This window comes from Lepidochelys olivacea, assembly GCF_965140295.1.
Source record: "Lepidochelys olivacea isolate rLepOli2 genome assembly, chromosome: 1".
Lineage (NCBI taxonomy): Eukaryota > Metazoa > Chordata > Testudines > Cheloniidae > Lepidochelys > Lepidochelys olivacea.
The window spans coordinates 351,949,466-351,962,750 of record NC_140411.1 but is presented as its reverse complement, the minus strand read 5'-3'; the positions used below and the strand labels follow the sequence as shown (position 1 = coordinate 351,962,750).

The 13,285-nt window shown below is 49.9% G+C and overlaps 1 protein-coding gene across 6 annotated transcripts in view; it reads right to left on the bottom strand.

Annotated features, from left to right (window-relative positions):
- SBF1 (SET binding factor 1) overlaps positions 1-12,632 on the bottom strand; it is a 155,540-nt gene extending 142,908 nt beyond the window's left edge. For all 6 annotated transcript variants that reach the window (XM_084611204.1, XM_084611205.1, XM_084611207.1 and 3 more), the window contains exon 1: positions 12,436-12,632. In XM_084611204.1, coding sequence (XP_084467330.1) covers positions 12,436-12,490 — 55 coding nt within the window. In that variant the 5' untranslated portion in view covers positions 12,491-12,632. The remainder of the gene's footprint in view (positions 1-12,435) is intronic.
- Between the last annotated feature and the right edge of the window lie 653 nt (positions 12,633-13,285).

Here is a 13,285-nt window from a genome sequence, read left to right as displayed (position 1 = left end):
TTTCAACAGAATGGAGCACCATCTTGCGACCACTCTCAGATGGAAATGGATGTTTTTCAAAGCCATGACTATTAAGACATCCAGTGGCAGAGTGTCCACCAGGACCCCAAGACTGCAAAGCAACTTCACATGTAGATGGCCTCAATAGAGGGGGATATTATGGAAGAGGCAAATCCTAAGGGATTCCCTCTCCCTTTCAGATTCAACTCAGTCTTGTCTCGGATCAGCTTTAGCCAACTGTTCTTTAGCCGGACGTTGCGTTTGGCGAGGCATTGAGCTCAAAGACAGAGCTGTTTACATCTCACATAAAGGAGATATGGAACTGGGTGTCAATGTATTGCTGGCACTTCAATATTGTTGCCTCATCAGCCCCTCCAGTGGCTTCACTGAATAAAATAGACAGGATTGACCCTTGTTGTAGGGCAGCTTCTCTCCCAGCAAAAGCATCTGCCATGGCATCTGCCCATAGTTCCCCCAGAGCCTCAGAAGTAAAGGAGGGAGGCAGAAGCTAAAGATATGCTCGCTCAAATACTTCATTCGCACACCAGTTTTTAGTAATGCAGGCTCCTCTTACAGCAATCAGAAAGGACCAAGAAGTTTTCTTATTTAGCTGTGGCACATTAAGAAGTCCAGACCAGAAGATGGCACTTGAACAGCCCATGTGAAGGAACTAATTTCTAACATTATGTACAGCCAGGGTAAAACGACAATTTATGTCCAGCAGGTCAATGCAGTCAGAACTACAGTAAAGTGTCCTGGAGAACACTGCTTAAAGAGTTACCGAAGCTCTTATGTACAGTCCCATGTAAGCCACTGAAACAACAATCCAGCCTGGAAGGGCTCTTAGACCATTATTGAGAGGTGTTTCTGTGTCTCACAGCCACACGTGATAAATTCTTCTCACCAAGCAACAGACTTAAGAGCAGATCCCCCATTGAAGCTCTCTGTAAAATCAAGTGATCTCAGAGAGAAGGCTTCAGGCCCTGGTCATCTCCACCTGAGGTCTGACTGGTTCCAGGTATTTGCCCCACAGCTGACAGTTAATTTTATTTTACTCTGAAAAGTCAGAACATAAGAATGGTTATAATGGGTCAGACCAACAGTCCATCCAGCCCAGTATCTTGTCTTCCAACAGTGGCCAATGACAGGTGCTTCAGAAGGAATAACTGCAGGCAATCAAGTGATCCATCCCCTGTCCACTCCCAGCTTCTGGCAAACAGAGGCTAGGGACACTCAAGAGCATGGTGGTGCATCCCTAACCATCCTGGCTAATAGCCATTGAACTTATTTGGTTCTTTTTTTTAACCCTGTCATAGTTTTGGCCTTCACAACACAACCTGGCAAACAGTTCCACAGGTTGACTGTTTATTGTTTGAAGAAGTACTTCCTTTTGTTTGTTTTAAATCTGCTGCCTATTCATTTCATTGGGTGACCCCTAGTTCTTGTGTTATGTGAAGGGGTAAATAACTTTTCCTTATTCATTTTCTCCACACCCGTTATGATTTTATAGGCCTCTAGCCTACCCCCCCCTTACTCGTCTCTTCTTCAAGCTGAACAGTCCCAGCCTCTTTAATCTCGCCTCATACAGAAGCTGTTCCGCACCTTCTAATCATTTTAGTTACCCCTCTCTGTACCTTCTCCCATTCCAATATATCTTTTTTGATACGGAGCATCCAGATTTGCACTCAGTATTCAAGATGTGGGACCCCTAGTCAGAGCTCAGCTTCTCTCCCAGCACAAGCCCCTACAAGCCTCTACACATACAAATCTTGCCCATATGCTCAGGGTTTGGCTGATTGCCATATTTGGCATCAGGAAGGAATTTTCTTCCAGGGCAGATTGGAAGAGGCCCTGGAGGTTTTTTGCCTTCCTCTGTAGCATGGGTCACGGGTCACGGGTCACTTGCTGGAGGATTCTCTGCTCCTTGAAGTCTTTAAACCACATTTGAGGACTTCAATAGCACAGACATAGGTGAGAGGCTTTTTGCAGGAGTGGTGGGTGAAATTCTGTGGCCTACGTTGTGCAGGAGGTCAGACTAGATGATCATAATGGTCCCTTCTGACCTAAATATCTATGAATCTATGTGGACAGACCATGGATTTATATAGAGGCATGATGATATTTTCTGTCTTTTTATCTATTCCTTTCCTAACAGTTCCTAACATTGTTACCGTTTTTGACTGCTGCTGCACATTGAGCAGATGGTTTCAGAGAACTATCCACCATGACTCCAAGATCTCTTTCTTGAGTGGTAACAGCTAATTTAGACCCCCTCATTTTCTATGTAGATTTGGCATTATGTTTTCCAATGTGCATTACTTTGCATTTATCAACATTGAATTTCATGTGTCATTTTGTTGCTCAGTCACCCAGTTTTGTGAGATCCCTTTGTAACTCTTTGCAGTCTGCTTTGGACTTAACTAACCTGAGTAATTTTGTATTGTCTGCAAATTTTGCCACCTCAATGTATACCCGTTTTTCCATATCATTTATGAATATGTTGAACAGTACTAGTCCCAGTACAGACCCCTGAGGGATACCACTATTTACCTTTCTCCATTCTGAAAACTGACCATTTATTCCTACCCTTTGTTTCCTATCTTTTAACCAGTTACTGATCTACAAGAGGACCTTCCCTTTTACCCCATGACTGTTTACTTTGCTTAAGTCTTTGGTGAGGGACCTTGTCAAAGGCTTTCTGAAAGTCTAAGTACACTATATCCACTGGATCACCCTTGTCCACATTTGTTCACCCCCTAAAAGAACTCTAATAAATTGGTGAGGCATGATTTCCCTTTACAAAAACCATCTGGACTCTTCCCCAATAAATCACGTTTATCTGTATGTCTGATAATTCTGTTCTTTACTATACTTTCAACCAATTTGCTCGATACTGAAGTTAGACTTACCGGCCTATAATTGCCAGGATCACCTTTGGAGCCTTTTTAAAAAACTGGTGTCACATTAGCTATCCTCCAGTCATCTGGTACAGAAAGGATTTACAGTGACTGCTAACTGCAGTCAGCAGTGAAAGGATTTGACAGAATCTGAAACAGTCAGTTTCAATGCTCATGAAAGCGAGGAACAGAGAGCACTGACTAAAGTAGGTATATGGCATGCAAGCTTCTCTGACACTGCTCTCAGTCCCAATGTGCTGCACCCCTGGTATTCAAGTCCTGGGCTCCCCAGACACACAGCTATACTGATACCCTCAATCCCAGCCTACATGCCCTGCACAGTTCCAGACCTAAGCTCCCCTACCAAGCCTTACAATTGCACCCCAACCCTGATCTGCAGTATTCCCTAGCCTCGGCGTTCTAGGCTCCTCATGCACACAGCTCTGCTACTACTCCACACTCCCAAACAGCAGTATTATTCTAATCCTAAATCTTCCCTGCACAAAGACTCTTAGTTGTTCTGTGTAGTGGTTTTTGTGAACAGGAACTAGGGCAAGACCAAGCATTCCATACCTGAACAAAAACAGATATGAATCCAGACAATTTAAAGGGCAACACACAAAGCTTGTGAAAATATTTGTAATAGTGTGGTGAAGAGAAATTAGTAAGAGAATATATGCTTACAGCACATTAAAAATAGAGTTTAGAACCAATCCTTTGAAAAAACTGATCATCCTTCATTCAACTACCTGAGTTTAGGGTTCTGCATTACCACTGCAACAGCTGAAGACCTCACTAACAATTTAACCATAGGCAGGGAGCTGACAGAAAATGCTGGGTTTAAGGGTTAGTGAGGGGCGCAGTTTCATGGGGAAACTGTAAACTGGGGACAGGGATAGGAGGAAGAGCCGATTTCTCTGTGGTTTATTCAGAAATGTATCTCAGATTGTGAGCTCCTTTGGGCAGGAGGCCATGTCTTCTTTCTCACTGTTTTATACAGTCAAACATACTGTGCCCTCAGTTAATGTTAAATAAGTATCTGGAATCAAGCTGCTCTCATCCATTAAAGATCTGGCTCTCAGACTGATACACAGAGCAGCTTTGCAGTTAACCTTTCAGCTACAAGACTTCAAGGAAAGCAAAGAGTCCAGGGCTTTGCAAATGTGGCCATTTGTCAACATTAGCAGAATCACTCTAAGGCCTTGTCTACACTGACACTTTACAGCGCTGAAACTTGCAGCGCTCAGGGGGGTGGTTTTTTCACACCGCGCACAAGGAAGTTTCAGCACTGTAAAGTGGCAGTGTAGACAGTGCACCAGCACTGGGAGCTACTCCCCCGGGGGGGGGTGGGCTTTTTACAGCACTGGGAGAGCTCTCTACCAGCTCTGGTGCCGCAAGTACACAGCCACGTTAAAGCGCTGCCGTGGCAGCACTTTAAGATTGCTAGTGAAGACACACCCTACGGACAAACAGCTCAAGAGGTCTGAAAACATCCTTTCACTGAGAATGGCATGAACAGTGGCACAGTGTGACACAAACACACACATGATGAGACCAGTTTCCTTCTGCTGGAGTATTCTTACTCTCATGAGTACTTTTATCTGGAGGCTCTGAAACATACAACCCTCTGATAAAACATCTGAAGATTTGCACAGCACACCACTACAGATACACGCAGGCATTGGCTCAGCACACGAACAGGCAGTGGCGAGGCCCTGCAATCACAAGGTGCAAGTGATTGGACAGACAGATTAGAAGAGCACGTCATGCAGCCACAGTTTGCAGGGGGATTTTGGGTTTGCTGTATTCTTCAGCATTCTGCTTCACTGATCACAATCCACAGCCTGACAAGGGGGCAGGAATCCAGTGCCTGGGCACATTAACATTAATAGTGCAAAATGCAGAAGTAGAGATTTCACTGACCAGGAGGAAAAGCAACAGAATCTTTGTTCGGTGGCCTAGGGCATCACCACACTGTGATTTCAGAGCATCCCATATTGGCTTCTGACCACTTCATGGTACAATTTGTCAGTAAGACAACATGTTTCCATGCAAGAGTCAGTGCTCATTTTACCTCATGCCCCAAAGATGAAGCCACTGTCACAGCAGAGTGTTCCTACAGAGATCAGAAAGGTTATGCATCATAAGGGTATGTGGCAAGTACAAGACCAGACTCCCTTAGAAAGCTCAGGTTATCCACCAACTATAAACCTAAACAAACATTCTGAATGAGCTGGACTCCACGAGAGCAGTATCCAACCTCTCTAATGAGCCTAGTGCTGTAGCTGCCAAACCCCATTTCCTGTTTCTCTGAAGTAGTCTGAACTAGTTTATCTTTAACTTTCATTTCTGCTCCCATGAAGCTGCTGGTGCAGATCTGGAGAGAAACAGACTTGCTGGAGAGTTTGCTGAACTATTCCAGCTTCCATCCTTCCAAATATATTTCTCATGAACTAGGCAGGTTTCCCTTTCACTGTCCCCCATCACACCCTTGGATATTAACCCATCAGTTCACAACATCTCACCAGACAAACTAAAATGAAAATGCGATACCAGCAGCATCTGAGAGACCCACCTGGTACCCACAGGTCCCTGGGAAGCTACGATAGTAAAGCTACACCCACAAATTTTCCTTGAGGATATTCTACAGATTGGAAAGGTCAAGAGCAGCAAAATAAGACCTAAGGCTTTCATTTCATATCGCCCACTTAAAGACAAGTATATTTGGAATCCATCCAAAACAACAGACCCTTTTCCCTCCTCCTAAACAATCTACTATCTCAGTAGTTCTCCCTAAGTCCAAGAGTCTGCATGTGTCCATGGCAGCCAATGCAGCCTCTCTCCAAGCTACACTACATACGCACTTTGTTTGTAAGAAGGGAGGTGGCTGCATCCTCCATGGTAGCAGCCAGTCACACAGGTTATGGCCACGTCAGGACTAATCCAATCAGTAAGGCAGTTAGTCACTTTCAGATGATGAAATAAATATTCTCCAAGTTCAGCCAGGATCTGAGGTCCTTCAGGGCTGGACAAGTGAAAACTGGAGTCATGACATGGGAAGTGGACATCAGTGCCAAACTCACAAAAAAAAAAAAATCACTAACCAGTTGCCTGGAAATCAAACACCTTCTATACTTTGGGAGCTGGTTCCCAAAGGCTTCTTACAGAGGTGGAGTATGTTGTCCAAAACAAGAAGTGTCACTTCTGCCTCCCTGGCTTCCAGAGTATTCTGCACACCACTTGTAAAAAGCATATGTAACCACTTGTTGGCTGAGGAGAGGGGAAGCTTTCTGGCCAGTGCCAGGCAGGAAGGAGGTTAGGGCAAGACTGAAATTTTCAAAGAACTGGCCAGTTCACTCTTGTTCATAGTTTTCTGAGAAGGAGATGCAACTGACCAATTTCTTGCCTCCCTCTACTGACTGACTCATCTCTCTCCCTCAGAGTGATCCCCCAGCAACAGAAAACCAAATTCCTCCCTCTGTGGCTGCTTCTCATAGCATATGGTATGAGTCCTCTTTGGGTCTTGCTAGCATCGTTCAGTTTTAGACTAGAAACGCTGCTGAAGTCTAATGCTAGTACAGCTTGGAGAGAACAGAATGTGAATAGTTCAAGGTAGAGATGCCCAAACTTCACTCAATTGCTGCACTGAGAGCTTGCCAGAAGCTGGAAGCAAACTATACCTAACTGGTATCAAATTGCAGCCAATCTTTAATAGATGTGCATTCCTCAAAAATTACAAGGTCTTGGTACACAGTGCAACCTGTGAAGACTACAAGTCCTAGCACCTAATGCCCCATCTTGAGTTGAGCAGTCTTCACTAGCTGATTAAATGCCTGAGGCTTTGGGAATTCACGCCCTCCCTGCATTGCTCCTGCCACTGCCCAGTAAATTAAACATCAATCCCTATATTGACCATTAGTGCTGTGCCATTAGAGCAAATGTTAAGATCCCTGCACCTCCAAGACACATGACTGCAAGTTCTTTCCTTCCCACTGCACTACCCAAAACTATATACTTCACACCACAGCATTGCCTACTGTTCAGCTTCCCAGAACACAAGCCATATCAAAGGTCACCACAAATCTGCATGACATTTACACACCATCTTCCCTCCCTTCCCATACCCAGCTTTCCAAACAACAAGACAAGGAAAATATGATTAAACTGCAGTTTTGTCTATGCACTTATATGGCCTGCAACCCCACTGTATTTGACCACCTTAGCAGCTATCACGGAAACATCTCCACTTAGTATCAGCTTCATATTGTGTATATATCAGAACCACCTACAGCACGTCAAGTGCCACTGTACAGCTCTACACCAGTTACAAAGGATTCGGGGGGAAACATCTGGAAGCTCAGTGAACAAGTCCCATGAAATCCAACATCCAGCAGTGTGTCGATGACAGCAGGATCACTTCCTCTATTTCCTTCAATTTTTATTAACCCCCAAAGAGGCTAGCCTGTACTGTGATCCTGTTCAATCGAAAGTTAAGCAAGAATGAACTGGCTCATACTTGGATGGGAGACCATGCAAGGAATACAGGCATGCAGCCGGATGTTGGTTTGGGAATAAAGTTGGTGGAGCTCTTCCTTCTGTATCAGTACTAAACTGGAGCCTGGCACTATGGGATGCTGTGCTGCTAGATGTGTGTATTTTAGATAAGATTAAAAAATGGCAATTACAAGTGATCACTAAAGATTCCATGGTACTTTTCAGAACTGTCAGGGCTGCTCTCCAGAGCAAATTCCAAATGAGGTAATTATATTCTGCCTCCCTAAATTTACCCCCTCCAGTTACAATTGGAACTGAGATTCTCCTTTACTTTTTTCCCCGAGACTATTGTGTAGTGTCCCTTCATGCTAGCCAACAGCTGCCGCCTTCCTCACCAGAAGCGGCTGCATTTCAGGTGACCCCTGCACACAGTTTACTTCTGGAACAAAAGGTTCTAAAAACCCAAGATCAATAACCAATGTTCAAGTATAATCAGTGCAATGGGATTCAACAACATTCTGTCCCTGCTGATTCATCTCCTTTCTATGGTAAATAAAGCTCATTCCATCTGGAACAATTAAACTCAGGAGAGTAGGTGGAAGTAGCATGTGAAGACAGCTCCATAAGGCATAACTAGGGATGGAAACATACACAGGCCCAGAATGGATCCATTGCAAAGCAACCCTATGGGAGAAGCACAGAACCCTTGGGAAACATTACACACGTATCGTGGCTCACCGACCAGGAAGTCACTTAAACAAAAATCAAACTAACGTGGCAAGAATTAGATAAAAAATGTGCCAATGCTGCTCACTTTTTCACCTGCTGAGATTCAGCCATGGGTAGTTTGGACTTTGTAAAAACTGTTTCTCGCTCAGTTTGATGGAGCCATCTCAAGTTAATCCCATCTCATTGTCCAGATGACAGAGCTCATCATCTTGCCCCCACACTTCACATAGGATGCAGTGTCACTGCCTGTTCTTTTCTAAACAGTGGTAGGCATAGGAGGGATGGGAGAACTCAGTAAAGTCCCTAACCTAACCCCTTCACACCTGCTCCAGTTCCAGAAATTTTGCAGTGTTTTCCCAACCATGAGGTTTCTTAACAACATTGTGTCTACAAGCCCCTTACAAGCACACCAGGATTCCCTTCTGAGAATCTCACAAAACATTTCCCATACATATCCTAGGCTCTGGATTTTTCTTCTCATTTTCTGTTAGAGAAGCTTGCACAAAAATAGAATCTCAGTCCCTTTGAGCTTGTCAGCTCCATCTCTTTAGCCCCACATGAAAGCATCTACCTGTGATCACATTATCTTTTCTTCAGTGATGTCACAAAAGACTCTGCATAATTAAATCCTATTATGCCTGACACTGCTTGGAAGAGCCAATACAAGCTTGGAGGCCTGTTAAATTTCAGACTGAGCTAGAAATGGATACAATGCAGCTCTTCAATTAGAGAGACAGTTTAAGCAATCATTGAACAGAAGCCACTTTCTCCCTATGGTGGAGCATGTGACATGTGAATGTGTTAGGCCTGCAGTGGTCAGGGATTTCAAATTCTCCCTTCCATCTCTGGCTGCTGCTATTTAGGAAATAGCAGCTGGTGACACCGTTTTCTTACTGACTGTAGGGGTGAGGAGAGGAATTCTGCCATGAAGGGAATTAGGCAAGATTAACACAAACTGGTGCAGCCTTCAGGAGAACAGAACGCATCTTATCAACTCTCAGCCGAGGGCCTAGGCATTCAGCACAGGCAAGGCCAATACAGACTCCCACATTGACTAGTTAACACTGAGACTCCCATCTGTTTTCAAAGAGAGACTACAGCAGGAATTGCAGGATTGCATCCAAACTAGTCAGCACTGACAGGTCCTCAGTGTCAACTTTATGAGCACCTATAAAGCTAGCTGCTGATTACCTGTTACTTTATTCTCCTTCCACCTCTCCACCCACACCCAACCCTCTTTTCTCTGATGAAAGAGAACCCCACCCTGTCCCCAAACAACCTACATCTACTTAAAAAAAAAGAACAGAAGCCCAGATCACAATTTTAGAATGAGTTCTAAAACTCAATTTCCAAACACATAAGCCATAAAACTGGCACTAACCAATGAAGCATAAGCCACTGATACCACAATGAGTAACGGAGACATAGCCATCATCAGGCCTCCAGAGCAGGTAAAAATACAGAACAAAATACAATTAAGCATCCAGAGCAAGACTAAGAACCAAGTCTACCCATACAGTATTTGGAGACCAGATGATTCAGGCCCTCAAGGCAGAGTCTGCCCAGGTGCACATCTGTACTACTACGGAATTGCTATAACTCCTTTGACAGGAGTCTGTTTTCTGAACATGTTATCGGTCAGCCAATTTATAATAGTGACATACAAACCAATTCTTAAAAAGCCCTTCTTATGGCCCTTCCAGAGTCAGAAGCAGTGTCAAACTCTAAGCATGTCTGTTGAAAAACTGCTCCCAGTTCTCCTCCTCATAGAAGAAGGTGGCTTCAATGAGCCAGTCTGAGAAGTAAATTCAGTGACCAGCTCAAATGCAAACAAAGCGGTCAGTAGCACAAGCTGATATGACAATTTTCTGCTCTAAACACCAGAACTGGCTAGACATGGACATACTATAATGAGTTTCAAAGATTAAACTAAATATATTGCCAGATTTATAGATGTACTTCACTTCCTCAGAATGGAGTCATCTGGTCCTACCTACTGCCCACTTCCTTCAGCCAAAAAACTAAGACATCTGCAGTAACTAGACAGACAAAGGAAAAGTCAGAAGAGCAAAATAATGAGAAAAAGTGAACGCAGACGAGTACTGGACTAGCAGACATTGGAAGTCAATTTACAGTAAGAGCCTCCAAACTCCCATCATACCAAATTTAACTCAACCCACCTCCTGCTGGGATGCCCCAGATATAAATATTCTGTCAGCATCCAGCAGGATATTGGCATTTCAGAATGGAAACCAATCCCAAGCACTGTCAGGATATACTGTACAGCAGCCCTCCTCAAAGTTCATGGTCTCTTGCCAACCTTCTACCACAAACAGGACCTGGGGCTCCTTATCTCCAGGCAGAACTCTCCGGGACTTCCCCAGGCAATCAGATGAAAGGCTTTCCCTACAGGAGTAGCTGGTCTTGACCAAGACCCAGAGACATAATGGCCAGTGGGAAGACTTATGTGCATCTGCACAAAGAAATCATGGAGTCAACCAGAGTCAAGTCATGCAATTGTGTAAACTGCCACACGGAATATGGCCCCTATTACCTTTCCAGCAAACCTAACTTGTTCCTTTTACTAGCTAATCCAGTCCACGCACAGGGACAAGTGGGGGCAGAAGTTAGCAAGGGCAGTGCCCTACTTCCACCATTCCAGTAGAACCACCTCCATGCAATGCACTATTTTGTTTCTCTCTCCAACTATCTGGAACTCTCAGGACCTTGTCCCCAACCCTCTGCTTCAAACCACCCCCCCACACACACACACACTCCTTTGAATTTGTCCAAAACTTACTTGATTCCCTTTGCCACTGTCTAGTCCTGCAACAGTTACCATATGCTCTCCATTGCCTCCTCTCTCCTTCCCTACACTGCCAACATGAGCACCCACTTCTTCCCACCAAGCCCTGCTCAACCACAGGCTAATCCTCTTCCCCACCTGGCCCCGATGGCCAGGGCCCATCTGCATTCACTGCCCCACTGCAAAGAGCCTTGCATCTCAGCACTCACCGGTCTCCCCCACAGCCCCAGCAGCACCCCCAGGCCAGCTCCCCCCCTCCAGCACTCACCCCCCTCCCCCACAGCCCCAGCAACACCCCCAGGCCAGCTCCCCCCCTCCAGCACTCACCCTCCTCCCCCACAGCCCCAGCAGCACCCCCAGGCCAGCTCCCCCCCTCCAGCACTCACCCTCCTCCCCCACAGCCCCAGCAGCACCCCCAGGCCAGCTCCCCCCCTCCAGCACTCACCCCCCTCCCCCACAGCCCCAGCAACACCCCCAGGCCAGCTCCCCCCCTCCAGCACTCACCCTCCTCCCCCACAGCCCCAGCAGCACCCCCAGGCCAGCTCCCCCCCTCCAGCACTCACCCCCCTCCCCCACAGCCCCAGCAACACCCCCAGGCCAGCTCCCCCCCTCCAGCACTCACCCCCCTCCCCCACAGCCCCAGCAGCACCCCCAGGCCAGCTCCCCCCCTCCAGCACTCACCCTCCTCCCCCACAGCCCCAGCAGCACCCCCAGGCCAGCTCCCCCCCTCCAGCACTCACCCCCCTCCCCCACAGCCCCAGCAGCACCCCCAGGCCAGCTCCCCCCCTCCAGCACTCACCCCCCTCCCCCACAGCCCCAGCAACACCCCCAGGCCAGCTCCCCCCCTCCAGCACTCACCCTCCTCCCCCACAGCCCCAGCAGCACCCCCAGGCCAGCTCCCCCCCTCCAGCACTCACCCCCCTCCCCCACAGGCCAGCCCGGGCAACACCCCCCCAAACCCCTTTTCCACTACGGTGCCCCCCGCCCGCACTCACCCAGGCCGGCTTCCCAAGCCCCCCCCGAACCGGGGCTGCCTCCCAAACCCGTCGGCGGACCCTGCTGTCCCCCCGCTTCCCTGCGCCCCCCCCCAGCCCGGCCCTCACCCCCTCCCGGCACTCCCCCCCCCGGCCGGCCCTCGCCCCCCCGGTGCGCCCCCCCCGGTTCCCCTCCCGGCCCGGCACTCATCCCCCCCGGCCCAACATTCATCCCCCCGGTTCCCCCCCCCGGCCCGGCCCGGCCATCGCCCCCCCCCCGGTTTCCCCCTCCCCTCCCGGCCCTCGCCGGCCCCCCCCCGGCCCTCGCCCCCCCCCGGTTCCCCCCCCGGCCCGGCCCTCGCCGGCCCCCCCCCCGGCCCGGCACTCACCCCCCCCCGGTTTCCCCCCCCCGGCCCGGCACTCACCCCCCCCCGGTTTCCCCCCCCCGGCCCGGCACTCACCCCCCCCCGGTTTCCCCCCCCCGGCCCGGCACTCACCCCCCCCCCCGGTTTCCCCCCCCCGGCCCGGCACTCACCCCGCTTGTCCAGCTCGTAGCCCACCAGCACGAAGTAATCCGCCAGCCGGGCCATGGCGAGGCCTGGCCGAGCCGGGAGCAGCGAGACGCGGGCGCTGGGGCGGGGCCGGGCGGCTCATACCGCGGCCAGAGCGGCCGCCCCCACGTCAGACTCCAGCCGGCGGCGCCGAGCCCCAGCCGCCGCCATCTTCCCTCGGCCGGACCCAGCCCGGGCCGCGCGCCGGGCGCATGCGCGGGGAGGCCCCCGGGGGGCGGGGTTTCGGGTGGACGACATGACCATTGGCCGCCACGCGGCGGGGGCGGGGCCAGGCGGGCCGCAGGCTGGGAGGAAGGGGGACGATGGCCCCCCCCACCGACCCCCCCCGCCAGGCCGTGCCATGGGGCGGGGCCGGGGTCTTACCCCACAGACCCCCCCGGGCCGTGCCATGGGGCGGGGCCGGGGTCTTACCCCACAGACCCCCCCGGGCTGTGCCGTGGGGCGGGGCCGGGGTCTTACCCCACAGACCCCCCCGGGCTGTGCCGTGGGGCGGGGCCGGGGTCTTACCCCACAGACCCCCCCGGGCTGTGCCGTGAGGCGGGGCCGGGGTCTTACCCCACAGACCCCCCTGGGCTGTGCCGTGAGGCGGGGCCGGGGTCTTACCCCACAGACCCCCCCGGGCTGTGCCGTGGGGCGGGGCCGGGGTCTTACCCCACAGACCCCCCCGGGCTGTGCCGTGGGGCGGGGCCGGGGTCTTACCCCATAGATCCCCCCGGCCAGGCTGTGCCATGGGGTGGGGTTGGGGTCTTACCCCACAGACCCCCCCGCTCCAGGCTGTGCCATGGGGCGGGGCCAGGGTCTTACCCCATAGAT